Source organism: Hyperoodon ampullatus, assembly GCF_949752795.1.
Source record: "Hyperoodon ampullatus genome assembly, chromosome: 3".
Taxonomy (NCBI): Eukaryota; Metazoa; Chordata; class Mammalia; order Artiodactyla; family Ziphiidae; genus Hyperoodon; species Hyperoodon ampullatus.
Window position 1 is genome coordinate 59,896,409 of NC_136916.1, and position 18,395 is coordinate 59,914,803.

General features: G+C 52.9%; 1 protein-coding gene across 6 annotated transcripts in view; it reads right to left on the reverse strand.

Annotated features, from left to right (window-relative positions):
• Nucleotides 1-18,395, reverse strand: part of TLE3 (TLE family member 3, transcriptional corepressor) — a gene marked incomplete at its 5' end in the record, with an annotated part of 47,737 nt that overhangs the window by 20,735 nt on the left and 8,607 nt on the right. For 5 of the 6 annotated variants that reach the window (XM_079698998.1, XM_079698996.1, XM_079698993.1 and 2 more), the window contains 2 exons: nucleotides 4,725-4,799; nucleotides 6,386-6,448. In XM_079698998.1, coding sequence (XP_079555124.1) covers nucleotides 4,725-4,799; nucleotides 6,386-6,448 — 138 coding nt within the window. Of the gene's footprint in view, nucleotides 1-4,694; nucleotides 4,800-6,385; nucleotides 6,449-18,395 lie in introns of all 6 variants that reach the window. The other variant, XM_079698994.1, reaches the window with a different exon arrangement.

Below are 18,395 nucleotides of genomic sequence, written 5' to 3' on the forward strand. Positions count from 1 at the left end.
GGCTCACCACTCTGCAGCAGCCTGTCCCTGGCTTCCACCATTCCCTCCAAGACCAGGATTTCTCCGCCCACCACAGGAAAGGAAGTCAACAGCCCACCCCCCAACCCCAAAAGAGGGGTGAGGCTTCTGGAAGCAAGCCCGCTCGTGAGCACGCCCTCCTCCCACCTTTAACATTTCATGCTGGAACAGCAACCTGTCAAAGAACATGTCCCGTGGGGCAGACGTGTGTCCCTGTCCTCACGTGTGCCAAATGCCCAGTTCCCGGGCTCCGAAGGTATGGCCACTTACATGGGAGGCTGTCAGGGAGGCCCGCGCTGGCCGAGTCTGTGTAACTGGATTATGCACATCATGCCTCTGCAACCTGATTTAATGCTTCGCTTCTCAGGTTCATGATTTGGGTTAAGCCTAGTGAAGTTGTCTAAGCATTTCCAGGGCTGAGACCCACCAAGGACACCCAGACAGAGTCCTAACTGCATAAGATGCAGACGCCCTGCCCTCCCAGGAGAGGGAGGGCAGCCCCGGCCTCTACTTCCTGCCCACGGAGGTGGCCCCCCAGCTCCAGGCTGAATTGTGCCTTCATGCTCTGTTATAGTTTGGAGAGCTCACAACAACCCCGTTATCCCCATTTCAGAGACGGGAACAGGCTCAGGGGGAGGTGAAGGAACTCTGCTAAGCCAAAGTAACCAGAGCCAGGACGCAAACCCAGCATGACTTCTCTCTACCATGGCCCCCTGGCTGAGAGAAACAGATGCGTTCATTCTAAGGCACACTCTCTGCACCATCCTTCTCCCAGTCAACTGAACCCAGCTCATCAGCATCCTGGAGGGAATGCGAGAACCTCAGGACTGGCTTCAAAATACCCAGTGTGGTTTGTAACAAGCTAAAACCTCCCCCTTCCTCACCCCGCTCGCTCAATTAAAAAAAAAATAAGTAAGCACCAACAAGGACCTACTGTACAGCACAGGGAACTCTGCTCAATATTCTGTAATAGCCTAAATGGGAAAAGAATTTGAAAAAGAATGGATACATGTATATGTACAACTGAATCACTTTGCTGTATGCCTGAAATTAACACAACGTTGTTAATCAACTATACTCTAATATAAAATAAAAAATGGAAAAAAAAAAGCAATCAAGCCAACACATATCTTCCACTAATAATTTCCAAGGGAATGCAGGCCAAATTGTCAGTGGGGCCAGTGAGGTACATGCCCCTCCACCTGCCAGGTTCAGTGACCTTGGACTAGCACGGAGCAAAGTAAAACATGAGTTCTGAAAATGGTGGGTAACATCAGCTCACAGGGTCTTTAATCTGCTTGGGGAGGCCTTGTGCAAGCTGCTGACCAAGGGACAATATTTCACCCCTCACGCTCAGGAATCTTTTGACCCTCCAACGATCCCCCAATAACTTGGATCCAAGAAAAAAGGGTGTGTAACAGGTCTGCAGTAATTGGGTCCTGGCAGGCCCTGGCGAACAGACACACACCTTCAGGCCTGCCTTCCCCAGACGGTCACTTGAGTTCCCAGTGGCCCTGTGTGTGGTGGGCGGACTGGGCCAGCAAGCCTGGGCTTCCGTCAGCCCCTCTGTCCTCTGTCCCCTCTCCCCTCACACCAAGCTGAGGCTGAATTCTGGCCTCTCTCACCTGGAGGGGAGGCCCTGGAAATACTCTAATTCATGTGAGAAACACACACCACTAGCTGCAGGTATGCCCACGCCAGAGGTGTCTACCTGACCTCTCATCTCTCTCTGAAATGAGCCAAGATGTGAACCCAGAGTCCTTCCACCCCACGCCCAAGAGAGCCCCAGATGACTGACTGAAGAGAGCAGGTCAAAGGAAACTTGCCCAGCCCTTCTCCATCTTCTCACAAATGGGGAAAACAGGCCAGAGGAATGAAGTGACTTGCCCAAAGCCCCCCTAACTCCCAGACCAGGGGGCTGGGCTACTTCTCCCCCAAGAGGGGCCAATCGGACAGTACCATGTGGGTAGCCACAAGGCTTCTGGGCCCTTCCCTTCACCGCCCTTTCCTGCTGGGGCAGGACTCCTGCCCTTTGGCCATCAGCCCTCCCGGCCCCCTGCCACCCTCCTCCCATCACTCTCCCGAGTCAGCCGAGCCACAAGCCCGCTGTCCCTCTCCTTCTCTTCCTTCACAGGATGCCCCAGCTCAGCGAGCCATCCTCAGCCGTCCGTAATTCCTGCCTTGTGAGGCTCTGTCAGGCGCGGTGATTAGATGGCTGCCTTCTTAATGACAGGGAGACGGCCACATTCATTCAGAGCCGGAGAAGCAATTACCTTGAAAATGGGGGTCACAGGCCCCACTCGTTGGCTTTAATTGAATTCCAATATCTGCCTCGAGCTGCCTTGACCTAACGTGTAGCTTCCTAAATACTCCTTGAAGGAAGTGGAGCTAATCCAAGCAGTGCTTCTTCCCCCTATTCCACTCTTTTCTTAGAACTTAAAAAAAATTTTTTTCATAAGAGGATTTTAATTCCAAAGCGGGGTGGGGGGGAGACAGTGGGGGAGAAGGGACTCCACTGTGGCCACAGAGGGATGGGAAGGCTGGGCCTGGAAAGCGGATAGGGACGAGGATCTAAGAGAGGAGAAATATCAGAGGATGCACTTCCCACCCCGAGCCCTTATCTGCCACTCTCAGCAAAGCCACCACACTGTGAACTGGCCACTGAGGAAGACACAGGCGCCACACCAGGGCTGGACTGGATGGGAGGGTAGTGGGGGGAAGAGCCCTAAGCCGAAAGCCAGCCCGGGGCCTCTGGCCTGGCGTTGCTCCTGGACCGTGTGTGACCGTCTGTGAAATCACTCCCCGTCTCTGTAAAGCAAGGGCATCGGCTGCATCAGTGGTTCTCTACCACGGGCCATTTCATGCACTGCCCCTGCCCTCTGCCGGGACACCTGGTAATGTCTGGAGACGTTTTGGGGTGTCACAACTGTGTGCGGGAGGGTGCCACTGGCATCCAGTGGGTGGAGGCCAGGGCTGCTTTGCTCCTCACAAAGTATCTGGCCTCAAAGTTCACGAGTCTTGAGGCTCAGATGGTTTCCAAGGAGACTTCAAACTGTACCATGTTATGATTTCCCTGCTGGGGCTCTGCCTCCCAAGCTCACTGGCTAAAAGCAGTGACCAGTCACTCCTGCTCCCCTTTCTGGCCTCCTCTCTGCTTCTCCCACACAGTACGTGAGCTCCCCCACCCTCAACACTGTCAGGATTCAGACGAGGCTAATGCTCCCCTGGCCATCCCCCAACAGCACTCAGCAGCTGCCAGGGGACTCAGACCAGAACAGAAGGACAGAACCCAGTAACCATCACGGGTCCCAATAATGTGTTGGAGGATCAGGATGCACCAGCATCACTCTGTCACTCCAAGCCCTCCCTCCCGGCATTCCTGGCCCAAAGAGATGAGCTGGTCCACCCCCTCCTGTAACAGACGCAGAAACTAAGGCCCGAGGAAGAGATGGGACTGCCTGAGGTCACGTGGGGAAGAGGCTTAACTAGAAGACAGGTCTCCAGGTTTCTGCCCCAGAATGAAGAGCCCAGAGTCATCATTCATCCACCAAGCAGAACATTCTAGGCCTTCAGTTCCACCTTGAAATAATGACCGTACTTAAGAACAAGAGGAGGAATGAGGACCAATCAGAGAGCTAGAGGGACCTCAGCCAACCAGTCCACTGCTTCCCAAGCCTGACTACCCTTCCAAATGATCTAGAAAACTTCAAAAACACAGCTTTCCGGGTCCACCCCAAACCTATGGAAGAGAACTCTGGGGTGAGTGCCCTAGAATTTATTGTTCAGAAGCTCCATTGGGGACCTGGACTCGGCCATCTGTGGATGGGAAGCAGTGATCTCACCCACCCTGTTCATTTTAGGGACCAAAGGTGGACAGGTGCATCCTGAGGCTAAGAGCCTTGCCCAAAGTCCCCTTAAAAAGCCTGTTTCTCCTCAGATGCTTGTCTTAAATATCCTTTAGCAGCCTCATACCAAAGCAGCAAGCAGGAGAAAGATGCTGTGTGAATCCCAGAAATGCATTAAAGATGTAAGCCAGGTAGGAACACTAAAGGGGAGAGATGTGGCTTCCTCCTTTCACTGAGGGGCCAGACCAGAAGTGGGCCTCACGAAGCACTCTGCATTATCTTTTCCTGTTCCCGGGTGAGACGGGACTTCTAGAACACCAGGGAGACCTAGCCAGGGGCCCTAGCCAGACTTGACATGGGCCCATGATGAAGACTCCGCCAGGCAGCTCAGCGCATGGGACAGCAAGGCCCAGACCCAAATGCCACAGCACGTTTCACATCACAGTACAGCAGAGACAGTTCTGATCCCAGGTGGCCAAAGAAGGGTAGACCTTTGCCAGTGAGGGGACGGGCCCCTGGGGAGGTGGGAGAAATCAGGTTGGCCTCCAAGGTGATCCCAGAGTCCACCCCCCCTTCAATGTTGGAGACACCAAAAGCCGGGAAAGGATGGGGCTGATGAATTTCGAGGTGGATCGGGGCGTGTCGGGCACCCCTTTAACTTGGGGAGTGAGAGGCAACCGGGGAGCCACAGGGGGAGATCTCTAGGTGGGTCCAAGCCCATGAGATGCTGGGAGAGGCCGGAGCCCTGGGGCTGCCATTCTTTGAGGCCAGCTAAGGTCAGGGTCCATCTCTGGTTATGGTAAATGAGAGGAATAAAAGGGCTATACACACGGTGAGAGGCAGATTGGGGAGTCCACGTACCCCGATGATGGCATTGAGCTCCGTCATGGTGACCTGCTTGGCTCGCTCCACCGCCTGCGCCACCTGCTGCTGGTGCTGGAGGGACCGGGTGTGGGTTAGAGGCGGCCGCCTTCCCCGACCGACCACGGAGGCACGGGGGGTAGGGGACAGGCGGTGACACCGGAGGCAGAGGAGGTCCACTGACCAAAGCAGGACACAGGGAGGACGGGGGACCCTTTAAACCCTTCTCAACGCGTGCCTATTATTTCTGTAATCCACACTTCCCAGAGTTTGAAGTTAAAATATAAAAGAGCGAAAAGAGGGCTATTTGTAGACCATCTCCCTCCGCCACGCAGACAAAAACACTTCCTTCCAGGCATCTGAGACAAAAAAACTTCCTTCCAGGCATAAAGCCCCAAACTAATGTCCAGGCTGGATATTAGAAGAGGCTACTGAATGATTCTTCATTTTCTAAATGCGGTGACAATAGTGCAGTCACGTAGGAGGGTGTCCTGTTAGGAGAGGCAGCTAGAGCAGTGAGTGCTGTGAGGTGTCAGGATGTTTGCAACTTACACCCAAAGGGTTCAGAGGAAAAGTATGTGTATCTACAGATACTCAACCTGTATCTATCTAAATAGAAAACGAACAACAACAAAAAATGGCACAACGTTATAAGCCAGGAATTGGGTGATAATGTGTCGATGTAGGCTCACCAGTTACTCTGGTGTGGGATGTTGACGGTGGGGAAGGCTAGGGGACATCTCTGTACCTTCCACTCAGGTTTGCTGTGAACCTCAAACTATAAAAAATAGTCTATTTAAAAAAAATTTTTTTTTTTAGTGCATTCATTCCCTTCAGCCTTGAGGTGAAACCCACTTCATAGGCAGCTGCCTCCCCTAATGGGTTGCAAGCTCCTAGGACATCACTATATCCTGTTTTTACATGAATTCAATCATGTATGGGTCACTACTGCAACTCAGAGATCCAGGAATCCCGGAGGGAGCGAGGGTGGTCTAAGCCACTGAGAGGGGCCTGGAGGGCAGGCCTGCCCCAGGCTGGAGTGAGCTCTGCTGGATGGAAAGGGGCTCCTCTCGGGCAGCCCACCCATCTGCCCTGCACCACGGGGCCTCCTTGGAGATGCTTTTCTCCTACTGCCCACTGGTCCAGCCCTGCCTCAGGCGGGAGTCTCTTGCAAAAGTGTGCTTAGAAAATGATGTGACTGACTTGGTCATGCCTCTGATGAGGACACTCTGTCCTGGGGGCTGGGGTCCCCTTTGGGTAGTGGTTCTCCTCGCAGGGTCTGGCCCTCGGTGCTAACTGGTCAGGCTTCCTTGCTCTTAGATGTCTCCAGGTGTGGAAGCTGGGGCACGGGGAAGCAGAGGCTGGGAATGCTGGTTGGGATGGGGTAGGGGCCGGGGGCAGGGGGGGCACAGCAGTACCCACTGCCCACTGTTAGCCCCTCCACAGGCCAGGACCCTCCTCTCGGGGCTCAGGCAAGGGCAGAGAACAGGTTCCACTGAAGGAGCAAGTGGCCCCTCTGATGTGCCAGAGGAGCTTCTGTAAAGCCCCAGGTTGCCAACTTCAGTCCACGTGAACGGACAGGGGCTGGGGCTCCGGTGAGACCTAGGCAGCCACTGGGCTGCTCTGCAAGAAACGGAGGGCACAGTAAAAGAAGGGCTTACCTCTTGTGACAGGAAAGGCATGATCTGTGCTAAAATCGTGTTCAGTCTCTTCGCAATCTCTGTCTGCAAAGGAAAAGAGACCGCGTGAGGCTCAGGCCAATAAATCAAGTCGCCAAAATGTCAGACGGTGGAAGGACAAGCTCCCCCCGAAACCGCAGACCCCCGACGGGCTCCATCCTTCCACCCTCGGTGGGCCTCCTGCCAGGAGGCCTCGCTAAATCCACAGCATGAAGCAATCTCTTCCAACTCCCTCCAACCGGGCTGCCTACATTTTAGGGAGCTCCAATTTCCTATCAGAGGTGGTCTCTGTGTTTGGTTCAGAGTATCCAGTTCGCCTCCTCTGGATGGAAGCCCTAATCAAAACAACGCAAAACTAAACAAGAACAACCTCCACACCGCCCACTGCGGTGAAACCCATCGCAAACAAGAGTGAAATGCAGTGTGGTGAGAAGGAATTGCTATGCCCAGTGGCCCCAAGGGCAACAGCAAGTCAGGCTCTCAGGCTCCCAGACAAATCAGGAGGTGATGGAAGACGCCCGGCTGCATGGGCCAAAGTGTTCCCTGGGGCCAGCCTCACACCCGGCGATATGTGCCTTAAAGGGTCTCCCTCGCCCTCCACTTTTCACTGCTGCCTCTCCCCCACCAGACCGACCCCTCACCCTTATATGTGCTTCCCAGCCTGAAATCCCACCGTTGACGCTTCCTTTTGGGGGGCATAAAGCACTGCCTTCTCTAAGATGATGCTCGGGATGTAACTGATTGGATCCCTAGCCCTTCATCTAAGTTGACCACAGAAAGGCAGATCAATTCTCTGCCCCACCGCTAACCCTCCAGAAAAGATCACATTCAGAAAAACATCAACTGATTTTGCCACCCGTGTTCTATGTGAAACCATCTCAGACGAAGAATGGTTTTAAAAAAAAAAAAGAAAAAGAAAAAAACAGTGGGGCTAAATGGTTAACTGAATCCAGACAGGAAGGCCGAGGACCACTGACAGACAAGTCTCAGAATTGCTTCTCTTATCTCCTTCTGAATCCCAAGGCCACCAGGACTGAGGTCCCAGAGCTGGCTTCAAGGCTCTCATCAGCACATAGCAATCTTTCAGAGACAAAACCATGACAACAGCCTTTAAAAATCTGTGATCATCTGCATGTCAAATGACTCTGGATGAGAAATCCTTGCGCACTTAAAATAAAAGCAATGTTGTCTGAAGGCTTACAAACAGACCCTGGCCCTCAGGAGAATTCCTGGGGCCAGCACCCCCTCCTCCCCCCAGCCGCCAGCCACTGATGAGAATGCCCCTGGCTTGTGAAGAGACAGGCCATGGACCAGGAATCTGATGGGCTTTTGTGGTCCCACGTCCTGGGGCTGCTGGCTGCAGTGCAGGCTCCAACTCAGACCGCCTGTCCAGGGCATCAGGGGCTCCTGGGTGGGGATCAGAGATCACCGGTCTCTCCTGGAACACTCTAGATTCTCAGGAATAGGGCCAGTCTTGCCCACTGTGGGCATCTGGGGTAAAACAAGTCTTTGGTGCGAAAGACTGTCCCCCACATCCTAGACCAACTGAGTGCCAATAATGGTCCCCACATTTCTAAACTTCCGGGGTGGAAAGGGTATATCATCCTGGCTAAGCCCCACGGGACTGACTCACAGCCACATATGCACATTCAGGGTATATTCCAGCAAGGTCACTGTACAACAGTTTGTCATACAAACTGGGTTTGTCAGCAACAGTGCTATTGACATTTGGGGCCAGATAATTCCTTGTTGCATGGGGCTGTTCTGGGCATTGTAGTGTTTTTAGCAGCATCCCTGGCCTCCGCCCACTGGATGCCCGTCATTCATACTGTAAGGAAACTGGGACAATTACTAATTATTGTATAAATTATTAATCTAGGTAAGTGGGAAGAGTTCTACTCCAAAACAAGGTCCTTTCTCACTTATGTTCATTTTTCTTCCCCCAAATTGATTGATAGCGGGCAAGAGGGATAACATATAAGAGTCGGGGTTGTACACGTCAGGCGTTCTAGAAACAATCAAATCCGTCCAAACCTGTAAGAGCAACATAATCACTCAACGGTCACATGTTTATGTGCCAAGTAAGAATAGAATGTCTTATTTAAAACAAAAAGCAAAGAGAAATAAACAAAATAAACCATCCTCACTGCTAGGGAGCTCACTGGTCCAAGGCTTCTTACCTCAAATGACTGGCATAGCAGAGCCTGGTACATAGTAGGCGCTCAGTAAATGTTGAGCCAAAAGAATCTCGCTGGCCTCCCCGCATTTATTTTTCGAGACTTCAGATTGCAGTGGCCCCTGGCCAGGGATCTGGGCCTGCCCCACTGTGGGGGGCATCTGGGGAAGGGGCAGTGGTGGACGGAGTGGTGACCTACAACCAGGAGGTAGGGTGGACAGCAGCACAAGTCCTTCATCGACAGGGTGAGGCAGTGGCCAAGCCAGACCAGCCACAAGCCGCCCATTGGGCTCTGGCTGCTGCCCCCTCTACAGCCAGGAAGGCAGGTGCAGGCTCTGAACCTTCCCCATCACTTTGGCCCGCTCAGCAACTACAGCTCTCACTGTTTTTGGGGTGGGTGGTTATAAAGGAGTCCCAGCTGTTGCTTACTTCCTCTAGCAAACAGGTCAAGTGTCAAGATCTTGGTAGATAAAGGAACAAAATGAAAAGTAGCTGACCTTCCCTCTACCCACATCTTTTAGCAAATGTGCAGCCACAGGCTGCCCCCAGGTGGGATCTTCCCCTGCAGGGCCTGGTCCAGAGCCCAGCATCCTCTGGTTATGAGGAAAAATCTGCCGGGATTTCATGTAGCTCTGCCTGGTTCAAGACTGGTTCAAGCCTGGCATCCGGGCTACTAGGTGACCACGGCTGGGTCGCTCAGAAGCCCTGTGGGGGGCTCAGACCAAGTCCCCTCTCATCTCACCCTTCCACCCACAGGGAGCAGTTCTTGCCTCCCAACCCCACACATCAACCAAGGGCCAGCAGAACAGCTCCACACAGACATGCAATATTCTGGAGGCCTGGGCTATCAGCCTTCAGGCTCTCTCCTGGGGCCCAGACTTAATGAAAATCGGCCTCCCCGAGTGGCAGGAAGGACTCTGGCTGCCACGAGTTAGGACTGTACAGTGTTGGGGGAGGGCAGAGGGAAGGGGGTGGTGTCACACTTGGTCCCTGTCCTCGTGTCTGGGTTTTTTTTTCTGGGAGGAAGCGGGGGTGGAGAAAGCATGCAATCCCATCCCTCCCAGCTGGGACCGTCCCCTGCCGGGGAGCAGCTCTCCCCTCCTGGTCTCCCCACCACGTGCAAGCAGGAATTGAGTCTCGGTCTTCTCTACATAGACCATCCAACCCTGAGAACGGGCTCAGCGCACGCTGGTGCGTCAAAGAATGAACAGGAAAACTGTTCCCTAAACGCTTTTTCTTTTCATGTTTATTTTTTTGAGGGTGGTGACGGCAGGAGTGGAAGCTCCTGCAAATAGAAAGTTGACCGGACAGAACCACTCTTAACAACGACGATAATAATAATGGCTAACATCCGCCGACCCAGCTGTTCCAAGCATTTTGCATGCGTGAGTTCACAAGAACCCTACAGGGAAGGCACTTCTTATAAATCTCCAGTTTTCAGATGGGGAAACTGACGCTTGGCAATTAAGCAACATCACTAAACGACTTCCTACCAAGAAGCCAAATTTTGACATTTTGAGGGAGCTCAGAGAAGTATTTTTGAAAGAAAAACTACTGTCAGGGTTAATAATTGACAGCATTTCCGATTAGGGCAGCTGTTAAAACAGCATTTGATCCAACTCAAACAAGCTCTAAACATCACTTCCAAGAAAGGAAAGAAAAAAAAGAATCAAGACGTGTGACTTTAACAATCGGGACAGGTCACAAATCACAAATCGGAGCTAGATCCTACATTGGAAAGCTCCTTCTGGCCTTCGGGGCACCCTGTTATCAATAAGGCAGCTGGGGCTCACGGGGTGGACCTTCATCCTTCCTCCATCCTGGTCCCAAAAGGCCACTGCCTTTGAGTCAGAGCCTCGGAGGAGAACCTGGGAGGCGGCGGGTGCCAGGCAGCGGGAGGACGGCTTCCTTTGGAAAAAGGTGTTTGGGGAGCCTGGTGCTGCCTTTGAAAGTTTCTTTTCAAGTGTGGTTCAAAGAAGGCAGCTTTGCTGGTGGAAAAACATCGTTCCTCAGAAGGAACTAATCTACTCAACGCAGACAGAGCAGCCGCTCAGAGAGAGAAGCGTGCACAGAGATCCTGCGAAATCCGGAATCTGTGCTCTCAACTAGGCACAGGAGGTACCTCTGCCCTGTGTCCCCGTCCAGACTGTTAGGCAATAAATGACGGAACACAAGATGGGGGGGGGCGAGCGTAGCTTCCCAAAGAGCAGTCTGCTCCACACGCCTTAGTGACTCCCAGCCTTAGTGACTCCCATTCACGCGATCATCTCATTAGAGCAGAACCTCTAACCATCCTGCTGTAAACGGAGGGCGCCAGAGCTTTCTCAAAGTACACTGCTCCAGCCACACCCTTGCATTCACGTTTTGCTGCTGTTCCCATCCGTTGGGCCTTTGACCCACGACACGGAATGAAGGGAGGTGGAATCTGCCCTTGGTCCACACCCCAAGCAACCTTTTGCTCCTGACCGGCAGCACCCAGCCAGGCTTCAGTTTTTTTTTTTTTTTAATTTAACTGCCTGCTCAAGTCACAGCTGACAGCCACTTCCAGGAGACCGTCTCTCCGGTATTTAAACTGCCAGGTCGTCTGGACCGATCAGCTCTTGAAAATGCACACTTCATTCTAACCTCAGCCCAATAAAAACAAGGAGAGGGAGGAAACTGGCCGCTTTAAAGAGCATGTTCTGACCCCGGAGCCACACAGAAATGACCTGGCCTTGCCTCCCAGCTCGGCTTCCAATCTAGCTGCATGGCTTTGGGCAAATCCCTTCCCTCCTCTGGGCTTCAATTCTGTTGTCTGCAAAACAGAGGGATGAACTGAATAAATTATAAGATCCAGGAGCCATCTTTCAGAGTTTGAGAATGCTAAACATTCCGGAGTTGCTCTGTGACGCATCGATTCCTCCAGAAAGCTCAGTAAAACAGAGCAGAACGTGAGTTTAAAAAGATGAGCAGAGAAGAGGCAAGCCAACTCGAGACACGGATGGATGCCGGGTAGTGGGCTAGGCTGGGGCTGGCTGGGCTTGGCCCCCAGGACCAGTCTTCATGGCACAAACCATTCGAATGTGTCCATCAGCCGTACTGCACATAACAGTCACGGAGCAGACAAGAGCAGTGATGTCCTATCTGTAAGTGTCAAGCAGCTCCTGTCCGGGTTCTTTCCGTGATTCACAAGGAGCTGAAGACAGCCAGGCAAGGGCTCTTCAACGTGTCTCATTTAGTGGGAAGTAACAGCAATTAGGCAGCCAAAGGGCTGCTCCTAGGTTCCCGGTTTCACTTCTAAAACAAGGATTTCTTCACGGGACAACCAGCGTCTTGGGAAGAACAGCGTGGTGTGATTCTGGAGCCCCTTTTCTGGACGTGTGCGAGAAAAACGAGCTGAGGAAAAGATACCTATGTGAGACGTGAGTTACACCCCAAGTCATGTGGAAATGGTGCTTTCCCCCAAGCTCTGTGTCTGACAGGCCATGTGACCTCTGGACTGGTGGCTGGGCCTTGGGTTACTCCTCTTGAAGCATGTGTGTCTGGGGTGGACACTTGGTCTGCTCTGGGGTTCTTGAATTTGGATCGGGTTTTACCTGGTTCTCTGACTCAGGTCCTGGGGTGTTCAAAGTGAGTCTGCCTGTCTTGAATTAACATCACAGGGGCCCAGGGAGAGGGTGGGGGCCATGCAGAAGCAGGAAGCTGTAGCAGCCAGGTGCCACGGTCACCCCGCAATCAAATACTGGGAGATCCCAGAACAATGCCTCTGAGCAATTTTACCTTGAAGTATCCCACTGCATTTCCTAGGCAATCCTAAATTGACAGGCCCTCAATTATTGGACTAAGAGATGAAATTCCTTGCCAAGCAGCTTCTCCTCGGACCAAGCTCAGAGAGCTCTGAAATAAAGCAAGTGGGTGTTTTATCACCAGAGAGAAGGACGTCCAGGGACAGGGAGGTGTGAGGCCTCCAGCAAAAGCCAGTGTCGGGTTCCCAGGCCCCGCTCCATCCCCGCCAGGCACTGGCTCTAGGGGAGAGCAGCTCCACGAGGTCTTTAAGAAGGGGGGAGTAAATGACCCACTTAGCAGCCCGGGAGATAATGAGTCCTGCTCCTGCAGGGGCTGGGGAGGTTTACATCACAGATCACTCAACGATAGGTGAGCCTCCTTAAAGGCCCTTTTAGCATTGACATATTGATCAAATTATATATAACTACAACGCCATTAAATATTTATGCTTCCGAGGAAGCCTGCTGAATTCTTTATGCCGGGAGGGCTCGGAACAAAAAAAGGCCCAGCCCTGACGTGACCCTGAAGATCTGTCTCCCGGGGGAAGGAAGGGGACGCTGGCTGGGACCAGCCTGTGACACTGGTCCCCGTGCCCTTCACACAGAGTAAAGATGGCAGAGAGGATTTAACACACTTGCCCTTACCCAGCGAGGACAGATGAAAAGCAAGGGAGTCTGGGGGCCCCGAGTTGTGACGTGACCTTCCCACGTGCTCCCCTGAAAGGAATCCCGCCTTCCTTTTCTGTGCCCACCAGAAATCTTGGACATTTTCTGCCAAGAGTCTAGGGAGTGAGGGAATTGGGAATGGTGGCGCTGAGTGAGGAAGCGGGGGAGTGGCGTGGGTGGGAGAACAGAGGAAGCATCTAGGCCACTGACCCTGGGAAGAGTTGGCAACGCCAAGTCTGGAGACCTGCATTTCTGCCCCAGGTGTGTCTTGTGCTAGGACCTCAGCTTCCACTGCGTGAAGGAGGCAGATTTGGGTCCAGGCTAATAATCAGAGCTCTCAAAAACAAATTAGGTGCTGTGTGCAAGTGAGGACCCTGTCCTGGGGAGCATTCAATGACAACCCTACAGGGACACGGGCGTGGACACCACTCCATGGGAGGGACCTGGAAAGGTGACAGCCAAGTCCCTCCCTGGCTCTAAGGCTCAGAGACTTTCATTTCTCAGACTCTCAGTTTCCATCCACCTGGCTTCCTGTTAACAAGATCCAATAATCTTTAAATATTTGTTCACTTTAATTTCTTGGCTCCCAAACACATTAAACTCTGCTTGCCTCCCACCCCCACTCCAGGGAATGGCCCTCAAAGAGCTTGCTTGTGTAGATGGAACAGGGAAAGCCTTTTCAGATTACAGCTTCTCCCAACACTGCCCATTCATCCCAGGCGCGGCAGACCCCACCAACCCCCCCATCCCTCCCTCCCTTCCCTCAGATAACCCCCGGCCCCTCCCCCACCTTCCCAGACTCCACAGGCCAACTCCCGCCAGGAGGGAAAATTCTCAATTCATCCCTGTGGCGTTGCCATGGCAACCCCCAGCCACCTAATCCCCCTTGGAACATTATGCAAATCTCCCTTTGCCCCTCAACAGGCTGTAAAAGTCACATTACCCTTGCAGAGGCAGCTTGTTAAATTTTGGGAGTCTCCCTGTAAGGTCAGCGGTATGACTTTTTAAGGACAGGGGCTCTCTGGGAAACCTGGGTGGTGGGAAGGGGAAAATGAGGTGTCGGGGAAGGAGCAGGAACAGTCCCCTTTTACCCACCCCACCACTGAGTTCACAACCCAAGAGCATGGCCCCTCCTTAGATTAAAAGGGTCAGAGGGGCCTCTCTTCCCCAGACAAGGATGGCAGAAATGGTGGCATCTCATAGGCCATAAAAATCAAGATCAGTTATTTAGAAACTTGCTTAAACGATCTGCTCCCTCTCAGACTGGCCCCCTCCCAAACCACCAGCACATTCAACATCTCATTTCACAGATGGAGAAAATGAGGCCCAGAGAGGGCCCAGCTGCCCCAGGTCACACAGCAAGACAATGGCTCGGGAGCCAGAATTCCTCCCCCTCATCAAGGGTTCTAAACCAGGGCAGATTTTGCTCCCCCAGGGACACTGGCAGTGTCTGGAGACATTTTGGGGTGTCACAACTGAAGTGGTGCTACTGGAAATTAGGAGGTAAAGGCAAGTGATGCTGCTCAATATCCCGGGAAGCCCAGGACAGCCCCACCACAGAGAATTATCTGGCCTCCAAATGACAACGGTGCCCAGGTTGAGAAACCTCAGTCTACACGTCACTGACACTCACGTTTCACTGAATTCTTAAAAAGCTTTGTCTGAGGACTTCCCAACACTGGAATCAAAGCCTTGATGTACAGGTGGGTCTGAGGGTGGGCCAGCGTGGAGACCACAGGAGACCACACCTTCATGTGGCCTCTGGATAAAGATTACTGGTCCAAGTGAAACAAGCTGAGTTTCCAGTTCTGAATCCGCCCCTGGTCCACAGTGAGACTGCAATCGGGTCACTTAACCTCTTGAAACGTCAGTGTTCCTACTGTTAGGTGGGGCTCCTGGTGTCCACACTGTGGGGCTGGCATGTGGAGCCAACAAGTCACAAAGGAGAAAGGGCTCTGGGAAGTGTTACATGTGCAACACCAAGGAGCTGGTCCTCGCTCTCTGAGGCCTTGGCAACTTTGGGGGCTGTTCCGCTGTGAGAATCCCCTGTTGAGGTCTCTCCACACACAAGGGAGGTACTGTGCTAAGCAGTTAATATGCATCATTTCACGTTATCCTCAAAACACGCTCTATAACTGCACAGTCCAATACATGAAGCCACCGGCCATGCGTGGCTAGCTAACGTTAATCAAAGTTCAGTTTGAAACTCAGTTCCTTGGTCACAGTAGCCACATTCCAAGGCTCAACAGCCCCATGTGGCTGGTGGCTACCGTACTGGACAATAAGACAGACACTTCCACAACTGCAGAAAGTTCTATCAGGCAGTACCACTCTAACAGGTAGGCATTCTCATCATTCCCATTACAAATTACAGTTCGCAGAGAGAAATGGCCTGTCCCAAGTCACACAGCCAGTAGATCCTAATCTAGGACTCAAAACTAAGTTTGTATGACTTCCAAGCCTGTCTCCTAGCCACCAGGACAGGCCATCTCCCGGCTCCTGGGCTCTGCACCTAACTTCCCAGGATACCCCTTCGAGAACCAACTGGCTTCTGATTCCACTGGCACCTTCATGAAAAAGGGTTTATCAAAGACCCACCACCTGGAGGCCTGGGAAATGCCCAACGTTCCTACAGCACCAGAGGGGGATTAAGACAGGGACCTAGTCAGGGGGATAGCGAGGGAGAGCCAGGTGGAGATCCCTTGAGAAGTGGGGTGAGAACCAGGTAAGAGATTAGAGAGAAACTGGAAAAGGCTAAGAGAGAAGACCATCCACGCACACACCCCACCACCGCCACCTTAAGGAGTTCCTGCAGGCCAGGCTCCCCGGTGCCACACACAAGTGCCAGGTGACACAGAGACCAGCGTCAAGCCAACAGTGGGAGAACTGGGGCGGGGGGAGGGCAGCTCTTTGGGGGCTCTAATGCTTCTCCTCGTTTCGGGCTGGCTTTACGGGAATACCGTTTCTCTGGGATAAAGTGTGAGGTCCTAGGAGATGGGGCCATCAACCTCAACTACTCAGGAGTCTTGCCCTAGGACTTCTGCTCTTAGGCAAAGCAAGATGAGCACTGGACTGCAGCACCCTCCACGGGTAAGGGATCTCTGAGGAAGGGCCCCCTTCTCTTCTCAGAGTAAGGGTTTAAGAAGAGGCTAAAGCACCCACTGACTGATCAGCCCTGGCCCGCTCCCTACCTCCAACTGCCCGATCTCATGGGTACTCTCTTCCCATTCCAGACCATTTGGTATCACCTGCAGCTTCTCCAAGGCCCATGAGTCTGCCCGACCTCTCCCCGGGCAGGAAGTCTGATAGTCCGCGTACCCAGCTCGCACCTCAGCTGGAGGATTGCCTCCCATCCCTTGCCCCCCAGACACACTAAACTGCCCCGCTCCACCCTAGCAGATATCACCACTGGTTCACAAAGCACGTTCCTGCCAGGATGCTCAGTTTCAGACCAGGAGCAGGATGGATCTGTTGAGGGCCCTCCCTTGAGAAGTGTTTGGGGACTGGGTAGGGGCCCTTCCTCTTCCAGCCCTTTGTCACATAGTCCTCACCTATTGGCTGGGTGGTGTAGGAGTCTAAAACCGAAACCTCCCCAGCCAACCAGGCAGGAAGAGTCCCCTGCCCTGCCCCCAGGTTGCAGAACTGGTGGAAAGAACTCTTCCTGCGTTTGAGGGAAGATGTAGCCTCCCAGTACAAACTAAAAAGTTCTCATTCGGAATTAAGGAGAAAAAAAAAGTCGAAGAGCTGTGAACAATGGTTATCAAGGATTTAAAAGGGCAATGAGATAAGGCCCCAACACTTGGAACTCCAGGCCCAAACAGATAGCTAAGGCATGACAGGCATCATTTACTAATTTACCTCCAAGCCATTAACCCTTGCTTCCTGCTACTCAGGTGCTCCTGTAAGCCAAATTCAGCATGCTTTCCCTGGTGCTTCCCCATTCCTTATCCCCCCCACCCCACCCCCGCATATCTCTGCTTTATCATCTTTCCCCAATTATCTCGTTCCTCACCCCCCTCCCTTTCTGCCCCTCTCACATTTCAACTGTCCTGTCATGTGAGACGGGGGAAAAAATGGTTAAGCCTATCAAAGGCACGTTACAATACAGGTTTATGACACATATTTCTTCCTACCAGCACGACTTTCGCAACCACAGGCCTCTCTCAGAAACCTGAGAATGCCTGGTATCCTTCCCAGAAGGTCCGTGACGCTATACAGGGTAAGGAAGACCCCCAAACTGGAACATACAGTCCCGGAGTCCCCCACAAAATGCACACCGTGCACCCAGTACGGGCTCAGGGGCCTCTGTGAATGCAGAATGGTCTCGTCCCTCAGGGCGCTCAGAGCCTCCACACCGCTCTGCTCTCCTCCCCTCCCAAACCAAGCCCCAGTTTAAGAACACAGCCCCGCGGGCTTCCCTGGTGGCGCAGTGGTTGAGAGTCCACCTGCCGACGCGGGTTCGTGCCCCGGTCTGGGAAGATCCCATATGCCGCAGAGTGGCTGGGCCCGTGAGCCATGGCCGCTGAGCCTGCGCGTCCGGAGCCTGTGCTCCGCAACGGGAGAGGCCACAACAGTGAGAGGCCCGCGTACAGCAAGAAAAAATAATAATAAAAAAATAAAAATAAAGAAAAGAACACAGCCCTGTGGCACCCTGAAGTATACAGGTCATCTTCACACGCCAGGCCTTTCGTGCCAGGCTCTGATGCTTTTCTCCTGGTGTGTGTGTGTCCTGGACCCAAATGCCTGTGAGTTTAGGTTTCTAAGATGCAAATGTCTAATCTGCTCTGCAAACAATCAAGTGCTACAGAAATACGAAAGGCTCTATTATTATCATCTACAATATTTGGTAGATCAAATTTTCGCTCTATCCTTGATAAAGGCTTTCCCTTGGGATTATCTGGGGATGGCGGCAGCTGCCCCACACCCCGCCTGTGTCACTCACGTGGCGGGTGAATGAAACCGGGTGCCTCTGAGAGGACAGGGCAATGGGCACAGCCAGACTCAACCCCAAAGGGGCTTCCCTGGAATCTCAGCCCCACTCCTGGGAACTTGGTTCTTCCTTCACCCTTCAAAGGACGCAACTGGTCAGGGGAAGTTTTGGTGACAGCGAGTGAAGGGAGCCTCTTCCTAAAAGGTTGTTGAACCTTCAAAGTCGTGACATCACTGGGGTGAAGGGGAGGGAGGTCTTTGTTCTCAGGCAGAATCTTCAGGGCTGAGGAAATGGGTCCCCTGGCTCATCCCAAGCTGGGATGAACCTCCCCTGAAGAAGGCAAGTCCCTGACCTCCCCATCCTCACGATTTCCGGAGGGGCCTCTGCAGAAGAACGGCCTCCTGGAATCCGATTTGAGGGACTTCGAGGTCCCTGATCTGACTCCCCAAAGGCTGA